Source organism: Cuculus canorus, chromosome 23, assembly GCF_017976375.1.
Source record: "Cuculus canorus isolate bCucCan1 chromosome 23, bCucCan1.pri, whole genome shotgun sequence".
In the NCBI taxonomy this organism is placed as follows: domain Eukaryota; kingdom Metazoa; phylum Chordata; class Aves; order Cuculiformes; family Cuculidae; genus Cuculus; species Cuculus canorus.
In genome coordinates, this window is record NC_071423.1 from 4,240,373 (window position 1) to 4,263,392 (window position 23,020).

The following is a 23,020-nucleotide window of genomic DNA, read 5'->3' on the forward strand; positions in this document are numbered from 1 at the left end:
CAGGCGAGCGGCCGGAGACCGCCCAGCCAACACAGGGATGAACTTTTCAACTGGGGGAATCCACATCCTGCTCAGCCCAGCCCTGCGCCCCCAGGGCTGCGCATCCCTGTGTCTGCACAGGACTCGCGCCATGGCCGCGCACAACGCCGCGAGTGGAGCCCAAGCGCTGGGGACACCGGGAGGTTTATTGGGGGTGGAGCAGAGACAAGACAAAGCCAACACGCTTCGGTGCCTTTTATCAGCCCGGAGGAGGAACAGGATCTCCAGCAGTGGAGATGGACCCTCTCCAGTGGCCAGGATGTGCCCACCTGGGCCATCGCTGGAGCTCGGTGCTGCCGTGCCTGCCTCACTCGCTGCTGGTGCCGCCGGGGTTGCGCAGCCGCTCCAGCATCTCGCAGAGCATCTGGTTGCAGAGCGCCGAGTAGGGGTTGAGCAGCACCAGCTGCTGCCGGGCGAACGCGCTGCCCAGCCGTGCGGCGCGCTCAAAGTCGCTCCGCGCCTCCTCGTCCTGCGCCTGCAGCCGGTGGATCAGCCCACGCTGCACGAAGCTCTGGCAGGCGGCTCGGCCGCAGCCCCGGCTCAGGCGGATGGCGGTGTCCAGGTCCCGCATGGCGCCTGAGGGGGGACAGAGGTGTCGGGGCAGGCTGGGGTACGGACACCGCTGCGGGTACCGACCCTGTGCTGCTCACCTGCCACGTCGCCCCGCAGCCGCAGCGCCTGGGCCCGGTTGTTGTAGCCGGAGGCGCGCTCCGGCAGCAGGCGGATGGCCTCGTTGAACCGCTCCAGGGCTGCGCTCACGTCTCCCGATTCAGCAGCAGAAACCCCCTGCAGCTCCAGGTCTCGGACCTGCTCCAGCAGCTCTGGTGCGAAGGCTTCCTCCCCTGGGGCAGAGGGAAGAGATGTCCGTGGCCGGGGAAGGCGCCGGTGCCAGGACACTCCGGGAGGCGCAGCCCCAACGCCCACCCCGCAACCCTATCCTGGTGTGGGAACGGGAATGGCCTCACCTTCCTCCTGGGCCTCCTCCTCCTCCTCATCCAGCCCCGGGATGTCCCCAAAGGGGGTGCTGGGGTTGAAGATGGTCTGCAGGACGGCCCTGTCGTTGGCCGTGGCCATGGCGCTGTGTGCCGAGTCCCGTCGGCCTCCACCAAGTTAATGTTCACCCTTCCCCATCCTATCCCATCCTGGGCGCCAGCCCCACCGCCTTGCGGGATGCCGGGGCCACAGCCCGGCTGGAAGAGCCGCTGCTTCCCAAGGTGACCCGGAGCCGAGCGCCTCCCGAGCACATCCTCACCGCGGTCCGTGGCTCCCAGTGGGAGAAGTGGAAAGCGGATGGAAGCAGCTCAAGAAGAAACTGAGAGCAGCCCTGTGCAGCAATAAACTTGACATGTTTATTAATTAAACTATCACTTAAATAAAAAAAAGTGCATAGAAAATAAACATGTTTAAAAACTCCTTTGTTTCTTGTTTTTTTGTTTTTTTTTTTTACAACTATGTACAGGTTTTTATTTTTACATTCAGTCTTTTGCAGAGCTCTCAGCATTTTTTAGACGTTAAAGTATCTCCTTCGGCCCCACGAGGGGCGTTAACACTGATTCGCATCAGACACCGTTCCTCCTTTTTTTTTTTTTTTCCTTTTTTTTTTTTATGTTTTTTTTAAAAAAAAACCCAAACGAACAACCAGAAGCTCGGAAGAACACAAGGAAAAGAGGCGCGATTTGTTATACATGATAAGTTGTCAGAACTGCAGCTCTAGAACACAACCTTGCCGTGGCAGGGCTTTATTTTTTTTTTTTTGTCTTTTTTTTGTCTTTTTTTTGTTTTTTTTTTTTTTGAAACAATTACTCACCTACCTGTAGTCACTAAAGAGACCGTTAAGTTCAATAAAAGAAACACCACAAGAACAGCTCTCGCTGACAGACAAAGCTACTGCACCTCGAGAGACCAGGAAAGCACAGAGCACGTTTTTTTTTTTCCCCATATGCAGGTGGTTCCCCAACATCCAGAACCGAAACGAGAGGGAGAAAAGGAAGAAACCGAGTTGTACGAGTACTGACTGGGAACACGAGGGGCCGGGAATGCCCGGTCGCCCGCTCCCGGCTCTGTGGAGGGGAACGAGCGGCCTGGCTGTGCCGGCCGTCGGCAGCAACTGTAACACAATCCTTACCTATAGTGTTAAGAGAATTAAAAGCCATGGACCGATACCGAACGAGGCTTCATTACACGGTGCGTCACTATATTAGTTCCTATATATATTGTATTTATAGCTATAAAACCTTGCGCGTGTCGAGCGGAGCAGCAGCGTGGGGTGAATGGCATGATTCTGCGCAGACCGTCCCGCCGGAGAACCTGGTATTGCTTTGAAACGAAAGAAAAACCGGAACGAAAAGATGCCCAGCCCTTTGCAGTGACCCGCTTCTCCTTAGAAAACACCGCGGCCCTTGGTACGAGAAAAATAAACGCCCTAAGGTTCCATTTATTGTAGGGTTCCCAGATCCCGGGATCTGTGTCAGTCCTTATAAAATATACATTCATACAGGGGAGGCTGCGCGGGGCACAGGGCAGGCGCTGCCCGGCCCACGGCCTCGCTGCCCAGCGCAGCTTCCCGGGGTGCAGCCAGCGGCAGCGGCTCCCGACAGGAATAGCAGCAAAGCGCACGGCCAGCCGGACCCACAGGCTCGGTGCCGGGACCCCGCTGCGTGCCGCCCCTGACCCCGCGCGCCCCACATCTCCGGGCAGCGCCTCCCAGCCGAGGCCCTCCCGCGACGCGCAGGTGGGAGAACGCAGCAGAGCTGAGCTACCCGGAGAAACTCAGGGGCTTGGCAGCGGTGAGGGCTGCTCCCAGCGCTGCCGGCAGAAACAGGGAAAGAGCCAAACGGGGTCCCGGGCAGCCGCGCTGCGGCCTCTTCCAGGGATGTGCGTTCCCAAACTGTCAGTGCATCAAATCAGCTCAGTGACAAACGCAGCGTCGCCGCGACTTTTCCAACAGTTATCGTCAATCCTCACACAGTGCAATAACGAAAGGATTCCGGCAATGCCCAGATCCCGAGCCCCGCCGTTCTGTCCCGAGTGTGGACTCGGGGTACCCCAACGGCAAGGGCAGCAGGTGCTCCCCTCCTTTTCCCCCTGCCGGCTTCCCAACGGCTGCTCCTCTACCCACACGGACGGCTTGGAAAAGCAAAGGCGCTTCCAGCGGTCCCTTCTCCGTGGAAAAACTCATCTGCCTTCACGAGAGGCTGCAGGATGAGGGGTGAGCCCCGGCCCAGCTTCCCAGAAAAAGAGACAGCGAGGGCCAGCTCTCTTCCCACATTCTGCCTTTCTAATCACTAGGAGGCAAGGCAGAATCCTGCCTCCTGCTCGGGGCACAGAGAGCCAGGGCAGCTCCCTCCGGCCCCACCCTGATGGGTAAATAAAGGTTCAGGTCCAGACAAACCTCCTGGAACAGTGACCGAAGTCAAACAGGCAGAAGAAGAGTAAAACACAAAAACAAAGGGTACCCCATCTGGAGAAAGGACCGTACTGTGCCCAGCCGGGCGTTTCCTGTAACCGTCCTATGAAAATAAAAAAATCATTAAAAAGAGATTCTCTTAAATTAGGATAACACCACGGTTTAAAAAGCCTTGTCATAAGTGCTTTCCCCTATGAAGTGCTTCTCATAGAAAAATATACAAAATATATTTACATTTATAAAACCTTAAATACTAAACTGTAAACAGAACAGAGTAAAATCCAACATTGCCGCTTGTCAGACGCGGGGCTTTCAACATCCTTCTCCGTGTCTCAGTTCTGGAGGCGCGGAGCAGGCCCAGAGGGAGGGGGATTTACGCTGCTTTCCTCAGAACCTCAGTGTCTTTCAGCTCACTGAGGCACCTCGGCTCCAGCAATGCCAGCCCTGTCCATCGCTCCAGTATTTCCTATGCCTTTCTGGATGCCATACGGCACAGATGAAGCTGGGCAGCGTTCAGTCTTGCCTTTCCCAAGAGCTTACGTTCTGCTTTGGTGCATCTTCCCGTGCCTTTCGGGGAGGACAGTGTGAGCACCCTTGGCAGATGGAGTGGGATGGGTGCCTGCCTACAGGATCACTCCTCTGTCCTATCCGGCCCAAGGACACCGCAGCTTCCACACAAGCCGTTCCCAGATCCTGCTCTGCAGCCGACACAGCCGAGCCCGGAGCTGGTTCCCTCCCTCGAGATGCCTGTCCCTTGGACCAGCTTCACAGCAGCAAGGAGACTGCCAGCTGGAAGCCCACTGGGTGGAGGAGAAAGCTGAGAGAAAGGACTGCTTCTCTCCGGCAAAGCCTGAGAGGAAAGGTGCTGCTGAAAGGCCTTTGCTCCCAAAGATTTACAGCATCCGAACTGCTGGCGCAAGCCTGCTCTCTGCCAAAGAATGCCAGGAATTCCCCTGTGCTCGGCAAGCATCTTGGAGCGAAGCCCAAGCCAAGCCCTCTCCTGTCAAACCATAGGGTGTTCCGCTCTCCTCTGTTCAAGCCTCCCTAGGTGGAACCGGCCGAGCCAGGCCCAGCGGCCCCCGGCTCGCCACACGCTGTCCGACGCACCAGCAGCGCCAAGAGGCACCGCAGAGGCAGCCAGGCACGTGCCTGCTCCTGGAGCAGCGGCTGTCTCTCTCTTGAAGGAAAGCTCACTCCCACCGTGCAACCAAACTCCAACACAGCCCTTGACCGCAGCAGAGAAGCACTCCACGTGCAGCACTCCGAGCCAGGAGACAGAGGGACAGGACACACGATTGCTCCCCGCACATTTGGGCCTTGGCCGACCTCCCCTCTCCCGCTCGTTAGCCCCTTGCTGAGAAACAAAACACTGGGGCGGAGGAAATGAGGATACAAAAACATAATCACGCCGAGGATCTTCTCCAGTTGCTCCTGTCTTTCCAAAGGGTACGTGTGCGCATGCGAGACATGAGGATGTGGACTCTGACAGAGAAACAGCCGCTAGGCAGGTCCCTGAGCCCAGCCGACCTTCACTCCTGCCTCTGGCCTTCCCGTCCCGCCCGAGAGGCTGGGGAGGGATTCACTTGAAGCTTTGGTTCGCCCCAGGCCCTTCAGGGCTCCCGTGCAGTGGAAGGAAGTTCTAGTTTAAAAACTTCCTGCACTTCTTGGCGCCACAGTTGCAGGGCAGTTTGTTGCTGGCGTCTTCGATGGGGAACTTGTAGTCGTAGGTTAGCTCCTCGCCCCGGTAGATTTTGCGCATGGCGAAGATGACGATGTGCTTCTGGCCATCGATGTTGATGACCCGGGAGTAGCAGTTGGGCTCGCAGGAGTGATTGATGAAGCGGGCCGCGTTCCCGTGCATGGTGGCATCCACCACTTCGGAGTCGTCAATGCGGAACATATAGCAGCCGATCCCCTACACACGGAGAACAGAGGAGGGTTAGGCTAGTGAAGGGAAGAGGGAGACACCTGAGCAGATGATCCAGTGCACTACAGCGACCAAAGCCAAGCCTTTAGAGGATCTGCAGCCTCTTGCCACCAGCCGTCATAAGCTCACGCTTGAACCATTTCATCTCGTGGCTCTTTGGATCTGCAGTGCTAAAACTGGAACCCTTCCCAGCCCACAGCAGAAAACATGAAGTACCTCCAGAGCTCCAGCAAGAATGAAAACAGCCCGAGCAGTCTGTAACCCCAATTCATGATGTTCCAGAGGCCTGTCCTACCTTCACAGCCACTTTCTAGTTCTCCCCAACTCGTTAAGACCTCCTGCAAGTGCCCACCACTCACCTTACTGTCGTAGTATTTCTCCCGTTTGTCAGTGAGGATGGAGCGAATGACATTGCCTGAATATTCGATCACCATCTCACCTGCATCAATGTTCCTTTTGCAGAACAGACCCCGGCCGTGGATGGGAGACCTCAAAAAGAATGAGAGAAGCGAACATTTCAAATGATATCAGCAAAGTAGAGAAACCACAGACTACAAACACTGCAGAAAGCGGGTTATCCATCACTAGGATCACTCTCCCTAACGAAATGCTCACAAGAACAATATTAGCTCTTTCCTGCCTCTTCCTGAACTCTGCCTTAGCTACCAGCATCGTCAGCCAGCAAGGAATACACAGTTTGTGCCATGAATCGCTTTTCAGATCCACAACCTAGTGGAGAGAAAGAGGGAAAAAATCCAAACCCACTTCCCCCCCGCCTCTATTTTGCAGTCAGATTCCATGGAGGGTTTCCAGTTTTCACCTCCCTCTGTCCCAGAGCAGTAGTGGCAGAGCAAAGCCATACCTGTAGACACCAACTGCCTCCTTGGAGGTCTTCTTCAGGTGTCGGAAGCGCATGGGCATTGGCAGATCCATGCTAGTTGCCCTCCTGGAACAAAGAGAAGCTGCTCAGCGATGACCTTTATTTGAGAAGTTGTGCCATCTATTATCTGGGATACTCTCCAAGATAGAATGACTGTGACACTGCAGCCCACTGAGAGCACAATCAAAATTAATTCTGTGGTTTTGGACATATGCAGATGATTTCCTTCTTTTTCTACCCAAACTCTCATCAGATTGTTCTGCATCAATGGGTTCTGCGGCCCATTTCCAACTCCCCATCAGCTTTGTTTAACACCACAGCGCTATTTCCCGCTTTGAACCTTTAAACCCTGCTACATACCGGGCTGATTTCAGCTGTACTTCTTCCTCTTCCTCATCATTCGGGTTGTATTCCGGTGGCTGTCGGTGTTTAGAAGCCAAGAAATTAAACATGTCGAATGCAGACTTCCTGCAATTTAAAGAGAGGAAAGGCAGTTTGGTTTCACTGAACACAAACATGTGGTGGCCACAACAGCTCGCCACGTCTGCTGTTGTGCACCTTCTCCAGGTCTGTCCTCTCCTGAAGCCTTCCACACATCAGGGTAACACACACGACAGTTTGAGAACCGGGACGGAAGGCACCAGCCAGGAAAGCACTGTTAAACCAAGCAAGGGTCAACACAGCGGCACAGAAAAATGTGCAGGTTCAGAGGAGGCCACACAATTGAGTCACATCAGAAAGTTGTTAATGTTTCTTTTTAACTGAGCACTTTTCTGCTGTAGAGATTTGTTGTTCGTGTCTTGCCACGGGGCTAATCGAGCGAATGGGGTTAGCCTCAGCGATGACAAAGCTCACACTTGCCTCAGATGGACTTCAGCCCGAGCAGAGCCGTGTGGATTCAGAGGGGGTTCATTGGCCTCCTCCGGCTTGTGAAATCTGAACTTGTAGTTGTGGCAGTGCTTCGCTCCATACAGTTGCTCAATCAGGAACACAACAGTGTCGTGGATAATCCCCAGCATCCTCAAACCATTCACACCTGGAACAAGAAACAGAGCACAATAAAACAACCCAACTGACATCGCAGACCAGGACTAGGAGTGTAATATATAACCGTGTCAGCCTGCAGCTTTCCCAGCAGCATGGTATTAGGTTGTTCATTCCCCACGTGAGTTTTCCATCATTTCATCAGGATGAAATTATCTTCCATAAAGCAGCTGAGCTGAAACTGTGACAGCTCTGAACCCTGAGACACTCAGATCTCTCTGCTCTCACACATTTAAAAGCGCAGTAGGAATGCATTTGGCACAGGCTGTTACCTGCGAAAGAGAGCTGTTTCAGGCGGGCATTGGAGCGGGCTTCCTGAACTTTATCAGTCAGAGACTTCCAGGCATCTGCGGTCACACAAAGAGAACATCAGTGAAGGAGTATCCGAGCACTGGGCATGCAGGACTGCCAGAACCAGCACTTTGCTATCTCTCTTAGGCCCCCAGTGAAACAAGCCCTCAGTAGGCTCCTATGTCCATGCATGGTGAGCTGCTTTCCAGCAAAAGGCTCACATGTAAACAAGCCAATTGAATGAGGTTTGCATCCTTTCATGGGCCATAGATTAAGATCCTCGGATCCCAGCGCTTCCATCCTCTCCAAAAATGGCATCAAGAGAAAGAAGCGGCTCCAGCCAACTGGTCTGGAGGAAAAGCCCAGATACCCTACAGGCTGATTCACGTTGTTTCCTGACAAAACATGGTTCACCACCAGTGGTCAATTGACAAAAAAAAAAAATGGGACAATGATTAAAAAAGTCCAACCACCCAACTTTTCCAGTAGAATGCAGACATTGTTAGGAACTAGGATTGTTCCAGGGACACAAATCAAGAATTTGGCTGGTTTTAAACTTAAACCTAAACTAACAGCTCCTCAGAAGTTAAAATTGTGCCTCTAGCAAGGGAAGCTAAAACCAGGACAACCAAACCCACACCGTTCTCACCTTCAATGCTTTCTGCGCAGATCTGAAAACCATCATCACTAGAGATCTCAAAAACCAAACCTTTCTTTGGTTTCTTCTCGCCAAGACACTCTTTCCTCTTTTGCTCCTGCTGAAGCCAAAACATAAGTGGGGAGCTGAATGTACTCTCTTCTTCCTCGAGAGCTCGTGAGCCTAGGAGAGAGAGAAGCCAGCATGAAGATGGAAACTGGGCAGAATGATGTTTTATCCAATGGCTGTTCCACAGCTGGAAATTACTGACTAACTCGCTTTTTTTTAACTCGCAGCAAATCTATCCAAGAAAGCCTCTGGACAGTGCTGTACTAGAAGTGTGGAATCTCAAGCGCTGAAATTTCCACAAACTAAAAATAGATACAACTACGTGTCCAGCACCTATTGATAGTGAACAAACCTTTCCTCCCTTCAAAGCAAGAACAATGTGACTGTTAGCTTTAGGATTGTTCCTGAAAGAATGAGACACACAACAATCAAAACTGCATGGTACTGATATGTCTGTCCTGGAGAATCCCAAGGTTTGGGGCTTTGGCAGAAGCGATGTACCTGCATTGTCCTGCTCACTCGCTGGGTTCTGTGTTGACTGAGATTCTGGGAGGACGGCTGTTTGCCTGGGGAAAGAAGGAAGGAAGGAAGCAACCATGAAGAACAACATTTAACAACCTTATCTCCTTCCCAGCCCTGAACGCACACCTACAAAATCTGAGAACCTGACAGAGGTACAAGAACCTTTTTCCAGAATGAATATTCCAACATCAGTTCCATTGGTAACAAACATATAAAAGGATTTTACTCGATAGCATTTATTTTTGAGGTACCTATTGCTCTGTGGGCAGCAGCCTAATTAATTACAGCCTGTGTCATGCTCCTCGTACTAACCCAACACAGTAATTAGGCGCATGTTAACATACGATCAGCCAGAACTGCGTGAGAAATCCTCTTCTCTGCAGCTTCCCAGAGCTATGTGCTCCATATTGCAACTAAACATGCCCACTCATTCCAGGTCAAAAGCTCCCAAGAGATTTTAACTGGCAAAGTAAGAAGTCTTGCATTCTCTGTATGAATCTCCCCCTAAGCTCGAGCGAGCGGAATCTGATGGAAAGGTCTGTTTAGTGCTTACCCTGCAGACTGGCCACACTGTTTCTGCAATGGCTGCTCTATGCTTGCTGTATCCTGCGTATCTGTCTTCACAGCAGGAGTCCTGGAACAAGATTTAGGAACGTTCAAAATACCTGCCAAGCCATATGTGCCATAAAAGACTGGAAAGCAGGAACAGATCCACTGGGAGCTACCATGAGCAATTCAGCATCTCAGCAGAACTACGGAAGCAGTAACTGCTCCTAAGAAATGAGGAACCAGTTCACACTTCCGGCACATCAGAATTGAGACTTGCCCTTCGAGGAGGATGAATCCGGGCGTACGAGAAACGTGCCTGAGCAACCACAGGCAATGAGCTCAGGAGCCAAGTGGAGGCTGGCAGAATGTGTGAACAGCCACAGACTGTACACAAACTAAAACAAATTGTCAAGCGTTAGCAGCTCAGAAGAGCTATTTTAAAAGGCTGTGCTGTCAACAGGGTTTTGGATGGACGGTTTAAGAACCAGACCTGTTACAAGACGTTAGGCTGACCAAGGGGTTACACCAGTGACGTGCGCTACTCTCAGGTACCAAAAGCTGAGTGTTTCTGTCTTTTATTACCAGTGATTGTTTTGGAGAGCTCTCTCAGGCACCCAAGGCTGGAAGTTAGCTGTGTAACATCTTTGGTGAAACACGCAGTTGTTGGCAGTGTGATATTATGGACCACATCGATAAAACTGCCCAGTTTTGCATTTAAAACACAGAGCAGCTGCTCTTACTCTCCCTACGGATCCGTATTTCAAAGTGTCAGTAGAAATGTCATTTGGATCTAAGGTGTCCCTGCCCATGGTGGGGGGTAGGAACTAGATGGGCTTTAAAGATCCCTTCTAAGCCAAACCATTCTATCATTAATTCTATAAACCACCATTTGAAAGAAAAGTCTGCTGTCAAACCGGTGCAAGATTCTTTCTTACATCGTTACAAACTCTCAGGGACGAGCAAAATCAAACACTCCTCTTACCCTGCAGCCAAGACTGGCGATGCAGCAATGGCCCCTCTGTCGGGAACAGGTGCTTCAGAGGAACTGGGCCACGCGTGAGAAGTTTTGTGCTTCTTTCCGTTCCCTTTGTCTAACAGCGGCTGTATGCGTTTGATTTTCGGCTTCATTTTCGTGGGGCCCAGCATGGAGCTGCTGGCAGAGTGCTGACCGGATGATGGAGAGCCTCCGGGAGATGCTGAACTGGCGTGCATCGCTGACGAGGATGCCTTGTTTTGTTCGAGTCCAGTATTGTTGGGAACATCGACCAGCTGCGGAAAGCTCGACAACTGCGTTGTTGCTGAAGCCGTGCTGAGATCCAGCTGGGAAGAAGACACTCCGGTTTTGCTGGCTAGGAGTTGTGTCATGTGCTGAAGCTGGTAGGAGCCCTCGGGGTCAGTAGATGATGGAGCAACTGTCATCCCCATCGTCTGTGCTGAAGGCAGAACACATATGCTCGATGCAGCTGTCATTGCTGCTGTAGACGGAGTCTGCGATGCTCCCAGTTGCGAAAACATCCCAGAGCTTGGTGGCAAAGTCATGTGCTGCTCCTGAAGACCCAGGCTTTGCTGGCTGGCTTTGATCAGGAGATTGCTTATTGAACCGAGGTCCCCTAATAGTCCAGGGCTAGTTAACGTTACCGAGCTTTGTCCCAAAACGTGACCAGGAACCGACCCACCTGTGGTAGGGGCTGCCGTGGCCGGCATGGATACAACATTGAGCACTGAGGAACTTGAAGCCAGGCCTGATACAGGCCCTGCTGGGAGGTGACTGGCCTCTGGTCCAATCACGCTGGGAGACGTGCCAACGGCTGTAGTGGTCCCTCCTTGTGGAAGCAAAGATGTTTGCTCAAAGTACATGACCCCAGACTTGGACCTCTTGATAATATTGGGCACGGTTCTATGGGATGTTGAATTCGAAATGGTTCCCAAATCCAACGGGTGGTTGGAGATTTGGGAGGGAGCAAAGTTGATTAAGGTCATATTGGAGACCATATCAGGAGGAGCTATAGCAGGAGGTGTTCCAGAGGGAGCTAGCTTCTTATTCTTCCGTGACTGCAGCCGAGAAATGGGCCGTTTCTTGCCCAGGGCAGTGGCAGGTGTGGAAGCGGTGGTACCAAGGTCTGTACGCTGGCTAGCTTCAGACACCAAGAGCTGAGGGTCAGGGGGTGGCTGCACGCCGATGAGAAGGCCTGGCGACGGACTGCTGATGTTTGAAGGGAAGCTGGTCTGTGTGGCTGTGGAGAAGGGATGTATGTGCTGGTGATGGGACATGGGCAGCAGTCCCTTGCTTGTGGGAGGGAATAACGACTGAGACGAGGGCAAGCTCGGGTTTAATCCTGTGGTCAGTGTAAGCCCGCTCCCCATGGGCCCCAGCACGGAAGGGTTGGTCTCCATCACGCTCTGTGCAGAGCTAACAGAAGGCGTTAACTGTATCTTTTGAGTCACACCATTGGGAAGAGTTTGGAGGACATACAGCGGCTGCATGTTCTGATTGACCACCAGAAGTTTTTCTGCAGCTGGCTTGAGGTGGGGTGGTGTTGTCTGCACCGCGGCATTGGAGATCTGCGAGGGGCCGGGACTGTCCGTGGAGTTTGGCACATACTTCTGGCTCTGGAGGGGCACGGTGGGTGATACTGGCACCTGGATGCCTGGAGTTCCACTGTTCCTCGTTAAATCCTGGTTGCTGCCATGCCCTTGCTCGACGGAGCCGCAGGGCGGGCTGGCTATGTGCTCCGTGTCTATGTGACCCTGGATGAAGTGATCAGGAGTCATGTGTCCTTCGGGGCTTGGGTCGACACCAGGACTCAGGAGAGCCGTATCGCTTTCCCCCGAGGCGGATTTTTCTGTGACTGTCACTCTCTTTTCCCCAGACTCTGCGGAAGGCAAGGCAAGCATCGACCTCTCTCCTGAGGAGGAAAGCGAAGACTCAGAGATGACAGCGAGCCTATTGTGGTTCTGGCTGGGCACTGTAGGGCTGCGAGTGGTCAGAACAGAGAGATCGGAAGGAAGCTCCAGTGGCAATTCAAACTGCTCCTCTGCTGACATGGAGGAAGAGACACTGCTATCCACTGGCTCAGTGGTTGGCAGCTGTTGGGAGAACACCTCAAACAAACCCATGTCCTTGCCACGGTTGCTGTCGAGGCCTAAACCTTCTCCAAGGGTCAGAAGTTCAGATGAGGAAGACTCCGGACTTTCTCCCAATGCCTGCATAGACGGTGTGTTCTTCAGCACAAAGTCCATGATGTCGGAAGGGAGGATATTCCCGCAGTCATCGCTGTTGTTATTGTCAGAGTCAGATTTCAGAAGTTCTGTGTTGAAAGTGTCCAGTAAATTCTTGTCTGAAGGGGTGCTTGCATGAGCCCTGCGGCCCGTTTCCAAGGAGCTCAGCTGAGCTTCCAGCGAATCCTGGCCCTGTGCTTTGACCCTGCTCACAGGATGGCAGTTATCAATCTTCGGGTCGGCTTTATGGACAGTGGAGCTCTTGGTGACTTGTACTTTCTCTCCAGCTTCTTCAGCTCTGTCAAGCTTTAAGTTCTCTGTTCCATTTTCCTTACCACTCCTTTTCGTCACTTGACTGACTTTCCTCGTTGTTGCCGTCACGCTCGTATCACTTTCGGTTCCATCATCCACACCATCAAGCTGTGAGATTTTTGGAAGATCGCACTGCTCCTCCTCCCTGAATAAGTTATGAGATGCCAGCCTTTCCTCAGGGTTCGAGGAAACCACTGTTCTTGTGAAGTTATAGTAGTATAAATCATCTTCATCCGATGTGCTCAAGTCATCTGCGCCATCCACCTGCCCCTCCGCAGACCGCTTTCCCCGCTTCTTCCCAGTTGAGTTACTGTAGAAGGGAATGTCTTCCTCTCCGTAAGACCTCACGCCGTACAGAGGAGTCAATCCAAAGAACATATTGGATCTGGCCCGAGCACTTCTCCGTGGATACCTCCGCTTGTACGAGCCTTCTTCTTGAGCTTTCGTTCCATCCTGGAGCATCAAGTTGTTGTCTTGAACGGGCAGATTTTCATATGTGTTATTCTGAGATTCTTGTGCTGGTGCTTCGTTTGGAGTTCCCTGAACTACAGAGTTATCTTCTGGGCTCTCAGAAGTTGAGGAGGGCTCTGCCAAAGCAGGCAGTTCTGTTCCTGCAGACTGAGGTTCACCATCGCTTTCCTGCTGTGCATTCTTAGACTGGTTTTCACTTTCCATCTTTAGAGGAGTCAGAGTGACTTTAATGGTGCGTTTCCTAGGTGCCTGCGACTCCTTGGAGGCAGAGGCCGCCTCAATCTGTGCTGCGGAACCTTTAGATGATCCTTGCGAAGGTGGAGACTTCTCGCCAGCTTTTTCAGCAGGAATATTATTACACAACCTCTGGCTGATTTGCTCAGTTCCCAAACCCTGATTACCAAATTCTGGTTTCAGGTTTCCTTCATCGCTGCCTACTCCTTGGCTGGAATCTGTAAGGGATTTCAGGGAGTGTTTCTCTTTGAAACTCTCTTTCATTAACTTCTTCCCCTTCTGACGCCTCTCTCGAGGGGCAGAAACTCCTTGCTCGCTCGCTGCAGGAGACCTGCTGTTCACTCCAGCAGACTTCAAGGTCTTTGCATCCACCTCTTCGACCAAAGTTGTCTTCTCTGGCTGGACAGGTTCCACGTGCTGATCTCTGTCTTTCCTCGGGCCTCTCTGATGCAAGGGTGGGAAGGACACTGCATCTTTGGAGGAAAATGATCCTGAACTTTCTTGAAAGGTTCCCATTTTAACATTCATTTCTGCACCTGATGGACTGGTCAGCTGAGTGGACATTTTGGAGTTTCCTCCAGAAGCAAAGCTATGAGCTGAGTAATCCGCATCCTTTGAGGTCAGCATTTTCATCTTCTCTCCCTTAGAAGGCGCACCTTTGGCTACTGAATCTGAGCTGCTAGGAAGTTTTCCTTCTGTAGACTGTGATGCATCCAGCTGGTAAGTTTTGCTTCCACTTGTAGCCACTGTTTTTTGGGAACCTGAACTGGCAGTGCAGCTTTGAACTGGAGTACTCGGAGTACCTGCGTTCAGCGACCCCACGAAGCGGTCAGTGCTTTTGACACTTGGTTCGTGTTCTGAAGAGGAGCCCACGTTGGAAGCTGAAGATGCACTGTGCCTGGAATAAGTGTTCCCAGCTCGTGTAGGGGAAGTCATGCGGAGTTTTGATTGCTGCTGCGACAAAGAAGAGGTGCTGTGTCTCCTTGAACCAATGCTCTTCAGTCCAGAGGACAGCAAAGGGTCTCCTACTGTCACGATTTCATGGGTCACTGGGGTGGGACTTCCTGAGAAAACAAGGCAAGACAGACCCTCAGGTGATCTGAACGCTCGCAACCTATGCACACCCGACTCCTTCACATGCAACACAAGAAATTAACAGCCATATAATCTATTCAGCAAAATTAACCACCATAAAAGCCTTTCAGCCAGTGTCAACGGTAATATTTGAGACCTGTATAAAAAATCTGACACCGTCCATGAGCATTCACCACATGGAGTTGATAAGTCTGTATCTCAGGGTTCTGCATCTCAATTGCAGAAGTGAATATCCAAGATTGGCTTGAAACAAAACATGACTCATTCACACAGAAATAGGGGCTGAACTGCAATACTGGATTTCTGATTCTCTCTGCAAAAATATTCACTGACATGAAGTCCCTTACTTTTGTTACAGCTCTTCCGTATTGCTGCTACTACACTGCTCAAACCCCACCTTCTTCTTCCCCGGGAAGTTTGTTTCCTGACAGGCCACCCCTACTGCATATTTTCAAAACTCTCTATCCCTCAAACCCAGTGCCATGTTGCTATTTTCTCTATGAAAATTAACAGAATGCCACATTCTGAATGAAGCAAAAACCAGACATGAACCAAACCAAACGTATTTCCAAACCAATCAAACGGAAACGCTCTCCAAATACAAAAAAACAGTCAACAGCATATGTGTACCTGCAGAAGGTAATGGCCTGGAGCCAGGAGACCTCTGTGTGGGTGGGTAACTCGGCATCCTGATCCTGGGACCCTTGGAGATCATGGGATAGTAACAGGAACTAGAGGTCTGAGAGTGCAAGGGACGATCCGGCGATGGCGGGTTTACTATTTCGGGAGTACTGCGGCTGTCTTTAGGTAGAGTTTCTGCTGGTGTGTAAAAGAGAAACAGCAGCATAAGCCAACTCTCAATCCTAAATGCTATGATGTGATATAGTATCTATTGCTGTCAGGTTTCACTGGGTGAATCAGGGTACTTCGTTAAATGAACATAAAGTCAAAGATCACGGCTTCCTTGCTATCAGAAAACATCTGGTTTCTCCTAAGGGCATTTCCAAACACCTGCAGCAACCCACTAGCCCTCAGCTTCTACGTAAAACACGACTGCAGTTGTACAAAACTTACGTTTGTATTTTTGGCAATGACAACTGCTATAAATGTGTTAACATCTTGCACAGCCTCGCCTTGCAGGCACTGAAAAGGATCGGGCTGAGACTTGACTTTATTTCTTCAACTCACTAATCGATACGGAAAAAGCAATCTGGGAATACAGATGCAGCACAGCACTGCTATCCAGCATGGTGTTTAACAATCCCCACATTCCATACTAGTGCCAACATCTGAAGTACAATTTGAAGTTCCTGGCTTCCTGGCATCCTGGTAAGGACGCACCATGGCAAAACCATGCAGAGAATGTACTTTTAGCAAACCCTTACAGGATTACCTGTAAGGGGAACTGGGCTGTGGGCAATGGTTCTGTTATCATCGTGTTCTACGGTGCTGTTGATGTCAGGCTCTATGACTGGAGGCCGGCACTCCATGATCTTGCAGGTATAGACGCAGCGTTTCCTGGCATCAGTAGTACTCCAGTACACCCTGGAGCACCTGGAACATTCAAACAGAAAACAATTTACTTGACTACACCTCAGCGTTCCTATTTTACATCTTCTGTTTCTAAAAATTACATAGGACAAAGGCTGCCTGGCAAACACTTTGCACACCCTGCTTCATCACAAGATTCCCGAACATCACAGGAAAGCTATGGCCAGTTTTTACATAGGTTACTTCAGTGCTGGTTTGACATCTAGCACATCAAAAAACATCTAATCATGAGACAGTTTATACTCACTGATAGCCGATGGGAAACAACTTATCTTCACAGTCGGAGAGGTCATTCAGAATTCCTAAGCAGTCTATGGTCATGGAACCTGAACAGAAAGGGAGTCAATGAGTTCTGTGAGCAGATCTCAGCACAAAGGTGGACCGCGTGTCCAGAGATGAGGCCTTACCGATCATCATGTGGATATTCTCCGGTTCCAGGCCACTGAGGAACTTTCTTCTCAAACTGATCCCTTCGAAGTCCACAAAAACTCTCCTCAGAACTTCAAACCCATTTTCGGGAACCACCTGGAAGAGGAATCCACAAAACTGCTCGTTAATTTTAAAGGAACCACTACATGTACACCACACGGTCTGCCCCACTCGATTCTCCACTTAGTCTTTTGGTTTTTGAACTGCCAGAGTATCACTTGCTGAAGTTCCCCGCGCCAGTTGTATCACTGATGACTTTGTAACAGCTCTGTGCTCCGGCCCTCGTTAGTAAGGAACACATTCATTATCAATTTCTACAAAGCACTCGTGGTGGCAGGCGATCCCCACCTTCAGACAAGGCAGGGTGCAAAAGAACCTCACCTCTCCTTTGATCAAGTCACGATGCCTCTGGCAGTAAACTTTCTTATCGTCCAGGAAGACGCAGTTCTTGGCTCGTGAGCACATGAAGTGATAGTTACTGGTGCAGGAAGTGAGGCAGCAGCCCACCGTGGCACCCGACTTCTGGCAGAACTCGCACCGCTACAGTGAACAAAACAAATCAAACGCCACCAGGTTAAAAATTAACCCCTTCTAAAAAACCAGGCTACCATCCCAGCTGTCGGCTGGTTTTTTTCAGTACAGACAGGAGTCCTGGTTGTGTGTAAACCAGCGTTCCCTTCACCCAGCTGCTTGCCCCGGATCACACCGGCGTTACCCACCAGCTGCTTGCCCCGGATCACAGCCATGTGCACGTTCTTCAGAGAACCATCGTCATCTTCAAACACTTCTGCTGACCACAGAGCACAGTTCACGTGCGTCCATTCGTTTTGGCCAATATAGAGAAGACGCCCCGCATCCTAAAGAATGGAAGGAAAGATTCTTTTCAAGTGTTTCAGGAGACAATGATGCACAAAATGCATCCAGACTGCCCACAGTACCAAAGCAATCGCACTGCTTCGGTCGTAGCGCCTACTGCAATGGGTGTCTACCAGATACTCACGTTAGCGCTGTCATCACCGTACTTCAGGCACAATGCACACTGCCTGTTGTCTTCGACATCCGGAGGTGGGTTAAGTTCAGGACTGTCTTCTCTGCTTCTGTCAGAGCCTGACAGTTAAAAGAGAAAACACTGTTTATTCTTCAAAGTCAGGGAGGCAAAAATTCACCTGGAAAGAGTCCCAGTAAGTGAATAGGGCAGAAGCAGCAAAGAGCAGCTGGAGTTTCCAACACTCAGCTTGCAGAGCAAGGAAAATGCACACCAAGCTCTGCACAGCCCTTGCTCTGGGAGAAGAGGTGCAAAGGCACTTCTGGGCCCAAGCTCAGCCCAAACACCTTGTAGTCACCAGCCTGTGAACGATTTCAGGCCACAGAGGTCTCCCAAATTCTTCAGATGCATACAGAGCTAACAATGCCCTCCCTGTACTGCTAGAAAGTTTGGAATGAAGCATTCTGGATTCAGGACCAACAGTGCTGCCACATTTCCTTACTTGAGATAGGTGGTGTAGGAGGATGCAGAGGAGTCGGTGAATCCGGCTCTCCAGGCCCTTTGGGTTTTGGAGCTGGAATGATTTTCTTCATCAGAGGAGGCTGTTCAGTGCGGTTGTTCTCTTCACGCTCCTGCCACTGAGCATAATTATGGTCAAGCGAAGGGGGCAGCACGGCATTCGGCAACATACCACTGCTGAAATGCAACAAGGAGCCAGCCGTCAGACCTGGCCACGCCAGGGGGTCCTGTGCCTTGTCCACCAGCGCAACCAACACTCAACACACAGTAATGACTCTTGTAATTAATTACAATCCACCCACGCTCTCAACAAAGGCTACCACTGGTCACTTGCATTATAAGGTTTGTGATGTGGCTGTTTCTTTTGAAGGCAATAGATGAGGGAGGGTGACACTGAAGGGGGGGTGAGGAGGAGATGGGGAGGAAGGACTGACAAGCCAGCACATAATCGTACCCAGGTCGAAATAATGTTCTGGTTGCTCTGTGAAAGAACAAGGAAATGTCCACACAACCTGGGAATGGGATTACTGTTTAACTTCTTAAAAGAAAGGAAAAAAAGGGAAACAGAAAACCCAGTCCCCCAAACGGGCTCTCTTGGTACTTTTTGCTTGGACAGCTGGCAAACCGCAGGGTGTCGCAGTTGGACACAGAACAATTACTTACTTGCTGGTTACTTTATTTGGCTCCCAAAATCTGGACTTTTTTACACTGAACCATGGAAAAACACGCTCCATTTGCTGAAGAAAAACAACACTCTATTAGAAATGTTACACAACATACCCCAGGTTCAAAGAAATTCAACCAAGATCTACTGTAAATGCACAGCCAGGAAGACTTTGTTAACATCAACAACTCTGACAATGTACTATTTTATTCCTGGAAATACCCAAGCAATGGTATGCATGATGAACCCTTTGGATTCCAGCAGCAGCAAGCAGTGGAACAATACCAAGCAGATTGCAAAATAACCGTTGTCCAGCTCACCCGAATAAAGAAGGACTTGACCATGCTATTGGCTTTCTTCACCTCTGGCTGCCCTCCGTCAGAATTGATGGCTGCTTGAATTATCTTCACAATATCATCACTGAAATCCAACTACAAGAAAGCCACAAAATGTCACATTAACAGCACTGCCTCTTGTACAGCTACACCACCCACTGGTTTAAGGCCTCAGGTGAGCACCCAGATGACTGAAAAACTGAACTACAGCATTGATCAAAGCAGAAAGAATTTGGCTGTGGAGAAGCGAGTTGCCATGTACATCGGCAGACTGGCTGGTAAAACTGCCACACAAACCAACCCACGCCTGTTCCCTTCTTCCGTCCTCCTGGAGTTGAGTGCTGACCACTTTTTAAAGCGGCCAAGCTAGCTGCCTCCCAGGGATTTGGCCAAAATCCAGCAGTGACTTTGCAGTATGCATTCTTCCTCAAGATTACATTTGCTATAGGGAAAAGGAAAGAGATGCTTCCTGCACATAAAACTGACTCTGTCACCAGGAGCATTCGGTATAAATGCCCTGAAGATCTCAGCCCTCCACACATGAATTATGGGCTCCCAGGTAACTGCCAGCCATTGGTAGGCTTTCAGCTGGAATTTGTACATGGAGGATGGCCTATCCTGTTTCCATGAACATAAATATCCGAGCAAGAGCAAAAGCACTTTAACCAAGCACCGCTGCTGGTTCAAGCGCCACACAACAGTGTAGGTTACCTGTCTTCAGGCCAACACTAACATCAGCGTCAGCCAGAATTATTTTTAGCAGGTCACTAGCCTGTTTCCTTATTCATAAAGAAAAAGCTTTGCATGCTTGGCTATAAATACCCCGGGTAATAAAGCAACTTCTGGGATCTATTACTGGAGTGGAACACTCAATCTCTGACGTACCACAGAAACATAACCTCCTTGATCCATTTTTCTTTTCACTCCTTCCAGATCCAGAGGCTGCTGCTCCTCCTGTTTACTGACTTCTGTTAGCACAGGCGGATCGGGACCTTCAGGAGAGCTTCTGGATGGGATGCTCTCTTCCGTCTCAGGATTTAAGTCAGGTGGTTTTGCTGCCTGTTAACATCAGCAACCAGAGAGAGGGACATTAGTTTTTGAAGTGCTGCTGCTACTCACAACACACTCCCTTGCACATTTATGTGCACAGAGATTCTCACTAACAGGAAAGACAGGACACTCATGCTCTGAATTCCTTCCCAGTCCCTGAAGAACTTGACCCTATTTGTTCTTTTAGCCTCATGACTTGTATCACAGACACCCACTTGGTTTTTTCTACAGGAATGAACCAGATAAAGAAAACTACTATCCCCATATGTGCTGTGCTAAGCACAATGAAGACACTTCTGCAGCAGAACACACTGCAATGCCAGCATTCCAAGGAATGCCAGCTAACACTTCAAGCCAGAGGATGTTAATAGGATGGAAGGTTCCAGCTTACCTGTCGATACCGCAGCAAGTGGCTTGTAGTTCTGGAATTCAACAGGGCTGTTAAAACTTGCTTTAAGGAAACCTGCAGCTCCTTTTCTAGTGCCAGACGCCACTCTGCAGGATGCTGCTCGGTGCAGTTAATGCAGGTGTATGCTACGCTCTCAGGCAGGTTAGAGAGTATCTCATACATTTCATCTGGAGACAAAAAAAAGGATAAAATAACCATCTGAGCTACTTTACTGAAAGACAGACAGAGGGGAAATCTCCTACTCTGCACTCACTGTCTAACACTGAAACACTTCTAATGTAACAAAAGCATCTTGTGCAATGAACTGAGCAGTTCTGCATGTCAGGCAGGTACTAAGCTCTCAGGATGTAACGGATACCAGTCTGGGTTTACCTCTGCCCATTCTGCAGGTATTTTTCAGGTGAGGGTGCTAACGTAACACTCTAGTAGAAAGGTCGAAATCTAGACTTTTTTGGTCTCTGTGCTGTCCTGTGTTCTTAAGTACTGAGGAGATGAGGATTTGCCTTACCAGAAAGGTTTTCACATTTGGAGTGGACCCAGCGGTCGCATTTCCCGCATTGCATCATCTTACTCTCATAGTCGTCATCATCGTAGCATTTGTCACAGAGAGGACAAAAATTTCCTGCAAACAAGAGGTGATTTGTATTGCAAGTTCACACCTTAAAGGCTGTGGGGCTGCTTAGTAGCATGCTAAGAAAACCTCCTGCCGGCAAGCTGCTCTCACAACAAAAGCCACAGAAACAGCCTGACTGGAAGAGCACTGACTACTCCGGAATGCCATTACTGGGCATCCATTTTCAGGGGCGGTGAGAATAACTAAACGCCATTAGCTTTACCAAGTAAAGTGAGAGGACAAAGATGAGCTACAGGAAAGAGATTTGGTGGAACAGTCAAGATTTTCTGCCCCTGAGCTTCACAGGCCTCCTGTACAGTAACAACAAAGGAATCATCACATTCCTAGAGTAATTTTGCTGCTTTTAGGTCAAGAGTTCTTTAAAATTTCTTTTTCTCAACAGCCATGTGAATCCCCCAGCCAACAGGTTGCAATACTTGCTTTATGTGGTACAGGGTATAAATCCTGGAAGCCTCTAACAATAAACCAGTGGTGATTTTCCTTCGCCACTGTAAGATCCACGAACCTGGCTTTTCTACCAGAACTGTTCTCCATGCTCCCCTGCTTGGCCCCAAAAGCAGTCTGCACTCCTTTCTGTACCATGACAAGCTCACCTGCCCCGCAGACCCTCTGCCCACTCTACACTGACACCATCCAATTCAAGCCCGGAGGGGCTCCCACTGTAAAGAATCCCGACTTTATGTACCTTTAGCAAAGAGTTTGGCACAGTCGTGACAGAGAGAGAAGTCGTGAGACCACTGTGCATCCCACCCTTTGCCTGGCGTTGTCGATCCACAGCTCTTGCAGCGAACACATTTGGTGCATATCTGGAAAAATAAAGGGTTTGGCAAGAGTTAATTGCTTTGAGCCAGTGCTCTCTGTTCTTTCGTCCCAACGATCCATTTCATACTCTTTATTAATTAATGAGCGCAGAATAAGGAGTTTCAAATGCCAGAACTTTTACTCTCTTTATGGTAGGATGGTGACAATACAACCAGAAAGCTGGAAATAAATCACAGTGTGGTTGCTCTGTCCTCTGTTTGCAGTTTTCCAGCTCTGAGGATATCGTAGTAGGAAACACCCCAAACCCATGGGTATCAAATACACCACAGACAAAGCTCTCCCACTTAGAACAAAAGCCTGGGAGACAAACCAGTGCATAAATACAAACTGCCTCTCAACACAAAGTGGTAAGTTTGTTAATGAATTAAATGCTTCCATACTAAAGAGCTGCCTCCACGTTCTGGGACTGTGTTTGGAAGAATTGCTACAACTAAGAAAAGGTGCAATTCCTTTAAAAATCCTGCTTGCTCAGCACCTTATCACCACCCAACCTCATTACGTACCTCCCAACGCAACAGGTACTCGGCCTTAAAAGGCGAAGTAACGGCATCAGCGCCAATGCCCTGCAGAGCTCTGGCCCGCAGTGTTGCCATCAGCCAATAAGTGAACCACCCAAAAGAGAAATCAAAGCACCTCACCCAAACTTTCTTTTTCTTGGTGGGCTTTGTTGGGTAGTTGGGGCCCAGGCACTCGGGGTGATAGCTGTTTCGGCACTTGTTACACTCCAGCAACTGCTGCAAGAACAAGGGGAAAAATTATTGGAACAGAGACCGGGATGCAAGATCCTGAGCATTTTCCTTTTAAGTTGGACCTCCATTTGGGGCAAAGGAAGAAGCTGCAATGAAGCGACTTGAGAGGGAGTCCCACAGTGCAGAGAGACCCTGTGATTCCCTGCTCCCCAGCAGAGCTCCAGAGCGAGAGGGGCTC

At 50.1% G+C, this 23,020-nt stretch overlaps 2 protein-coding genes across 6 annotated transcripts in view; both read right to left on the reverse strand.

Annotated features, from left to right (window-relative positions):
• Positions 1–184: 184 nt before the first annotated feature.
• TTC36 (tetratricopeptide repeat domain 36) lies at positions 185–1,170 on the reverse strand. Its single transcript, XM_054086786.1, has 3 exons — positions 1,005–1,170; positions 690–881; positions 185–615 (listed from the first exon to the last, which is right to left on the reverse strand). Exons 1-3 carry the CDS (start codon positions 1,111–1,113, stop codon positions 347–349), a joined length of 570 nt encoding a protein of 189 aa, XP_053942761.1. The 5' UTR covers positions 1,114–1,170; the 3' UTR covers positions 185–346.
• A 127-nt stretch (positions 1,171–1,297) lies between these two features.
• The window catches only part of KMT2A (lysine methyltransferase 2A), a 43,312-nt gene continuing 21,589 nt past the window's right edge, over positions 1,298–23,020 (reverse strand). The window contains exons 12-36 of one of the 5 annotated variants that reach the window (XM_054086774.1): positions 22,732–22,827; positions 21,957–22,077; positions 21,146–21,259; positions 20,620–20,804; positions 20,064–20,237; positions 19,164–19,274; positions 18,843–18,916; positions 18,163–18,356; positions 17,676–17,782; positions 17,395–17,532; positions 17,057–17,215; positions 16,654–16,771; positions 16,494–16,572; positions 16,089–16,249; positions 15,326–15,511; positions 10,347–14,664; positions 9,369–9,449; positions 8,795–8,859; positions 8,237–8,407; positions 7,569–7,643; positions 7,110–7,288; positions 6,613–6,716; positions 6,235–6,318; positions 5,732–5,861; positions 1,298–5,360 (exon numbers count right to left, since the gene is read on the reverse strand). In XM_054086774.1, the coding sequence (XP_053942749.1) occupies positions 5,085–5,360; positions 5,732–5,861; positions 6,235–6,318; positions 6,613–6,716; positions 7,110–7,288; positions 7,569–7,643; positions 8,237–8,407; positions 8,795–8,859; positions 9,369–9,449; positions 10,347–14,664; positions 15,326–15,511; positions 16,089–16,249; positions 16,494–16,572; positions 16,654–16,771; positions 17,057–17,215; positions 17,395–17,532; positions 17,676–17,782; positions 18,163–18,356; positions 18,843–18,916; positions 19,164–19,274; positions 20,064–20,237; positions 20,620–20,804; positions 21,146–21,259; positions 21,957–22,077; positions 22,732–22,827 (7,500 nt within the window). In that variant the 3' untranslated portion in view covers positions 1,298–5,084. Of the gene's footprint in view, positions 5,361–5,731; positions 5,862–6,234; positions 6,319–6,612; positions 6,721–7,109; positions 7,289–7,568; positions 7,644–8,236; positions 8,408–8,794; positions 8,860–9,368; positions 9,450–10,346; positions 14,665–15,325; positions 15,515–16,088; positions 16,250–16,493; positions 16,573–16,653; positions 16,772–17,056; positions 17,216–17,394; positions 17,533–17,675; positions 17,783–18,162; positions 18,357–18,842; positions 18,917–19,163; positions 19,275–20,063; positions 20,238–20,619; positions 20,805–21,145; positions 21,260–21,956; positions 22,078–22,731; positions 22,828–23,020 lie in introns of all 5 variants that reach the window. The other 4 variants (XM_054086772.1, XM_054086773.1, XM_054086771.1 and 1 more) reach the window with 4 other exon arrangements.

Coding starts and splice junctions, on each gene's coding strand:
- TTC36 (XM_054086786.1), bottom strand. CDS start 1,113: ATGGCCACGGCCAACGACAGGGCCGTCCTGCAGACCATCTTCAACCCC. Junction 882..1,004: donor GGAGGAGGCCCAGGAGGAAG/GTGAGGCCATTC, acceptor CCTCTGCCCCAG/GGGAGGAAGCCTTCGCACCA. Junction 616..689: donor GCTGCGGGGCGACGTGGCAG/GTGAGCAGCACA, acceptor GTCCCCCCTCAG/GCGCCATGCGGGACCTGGAC.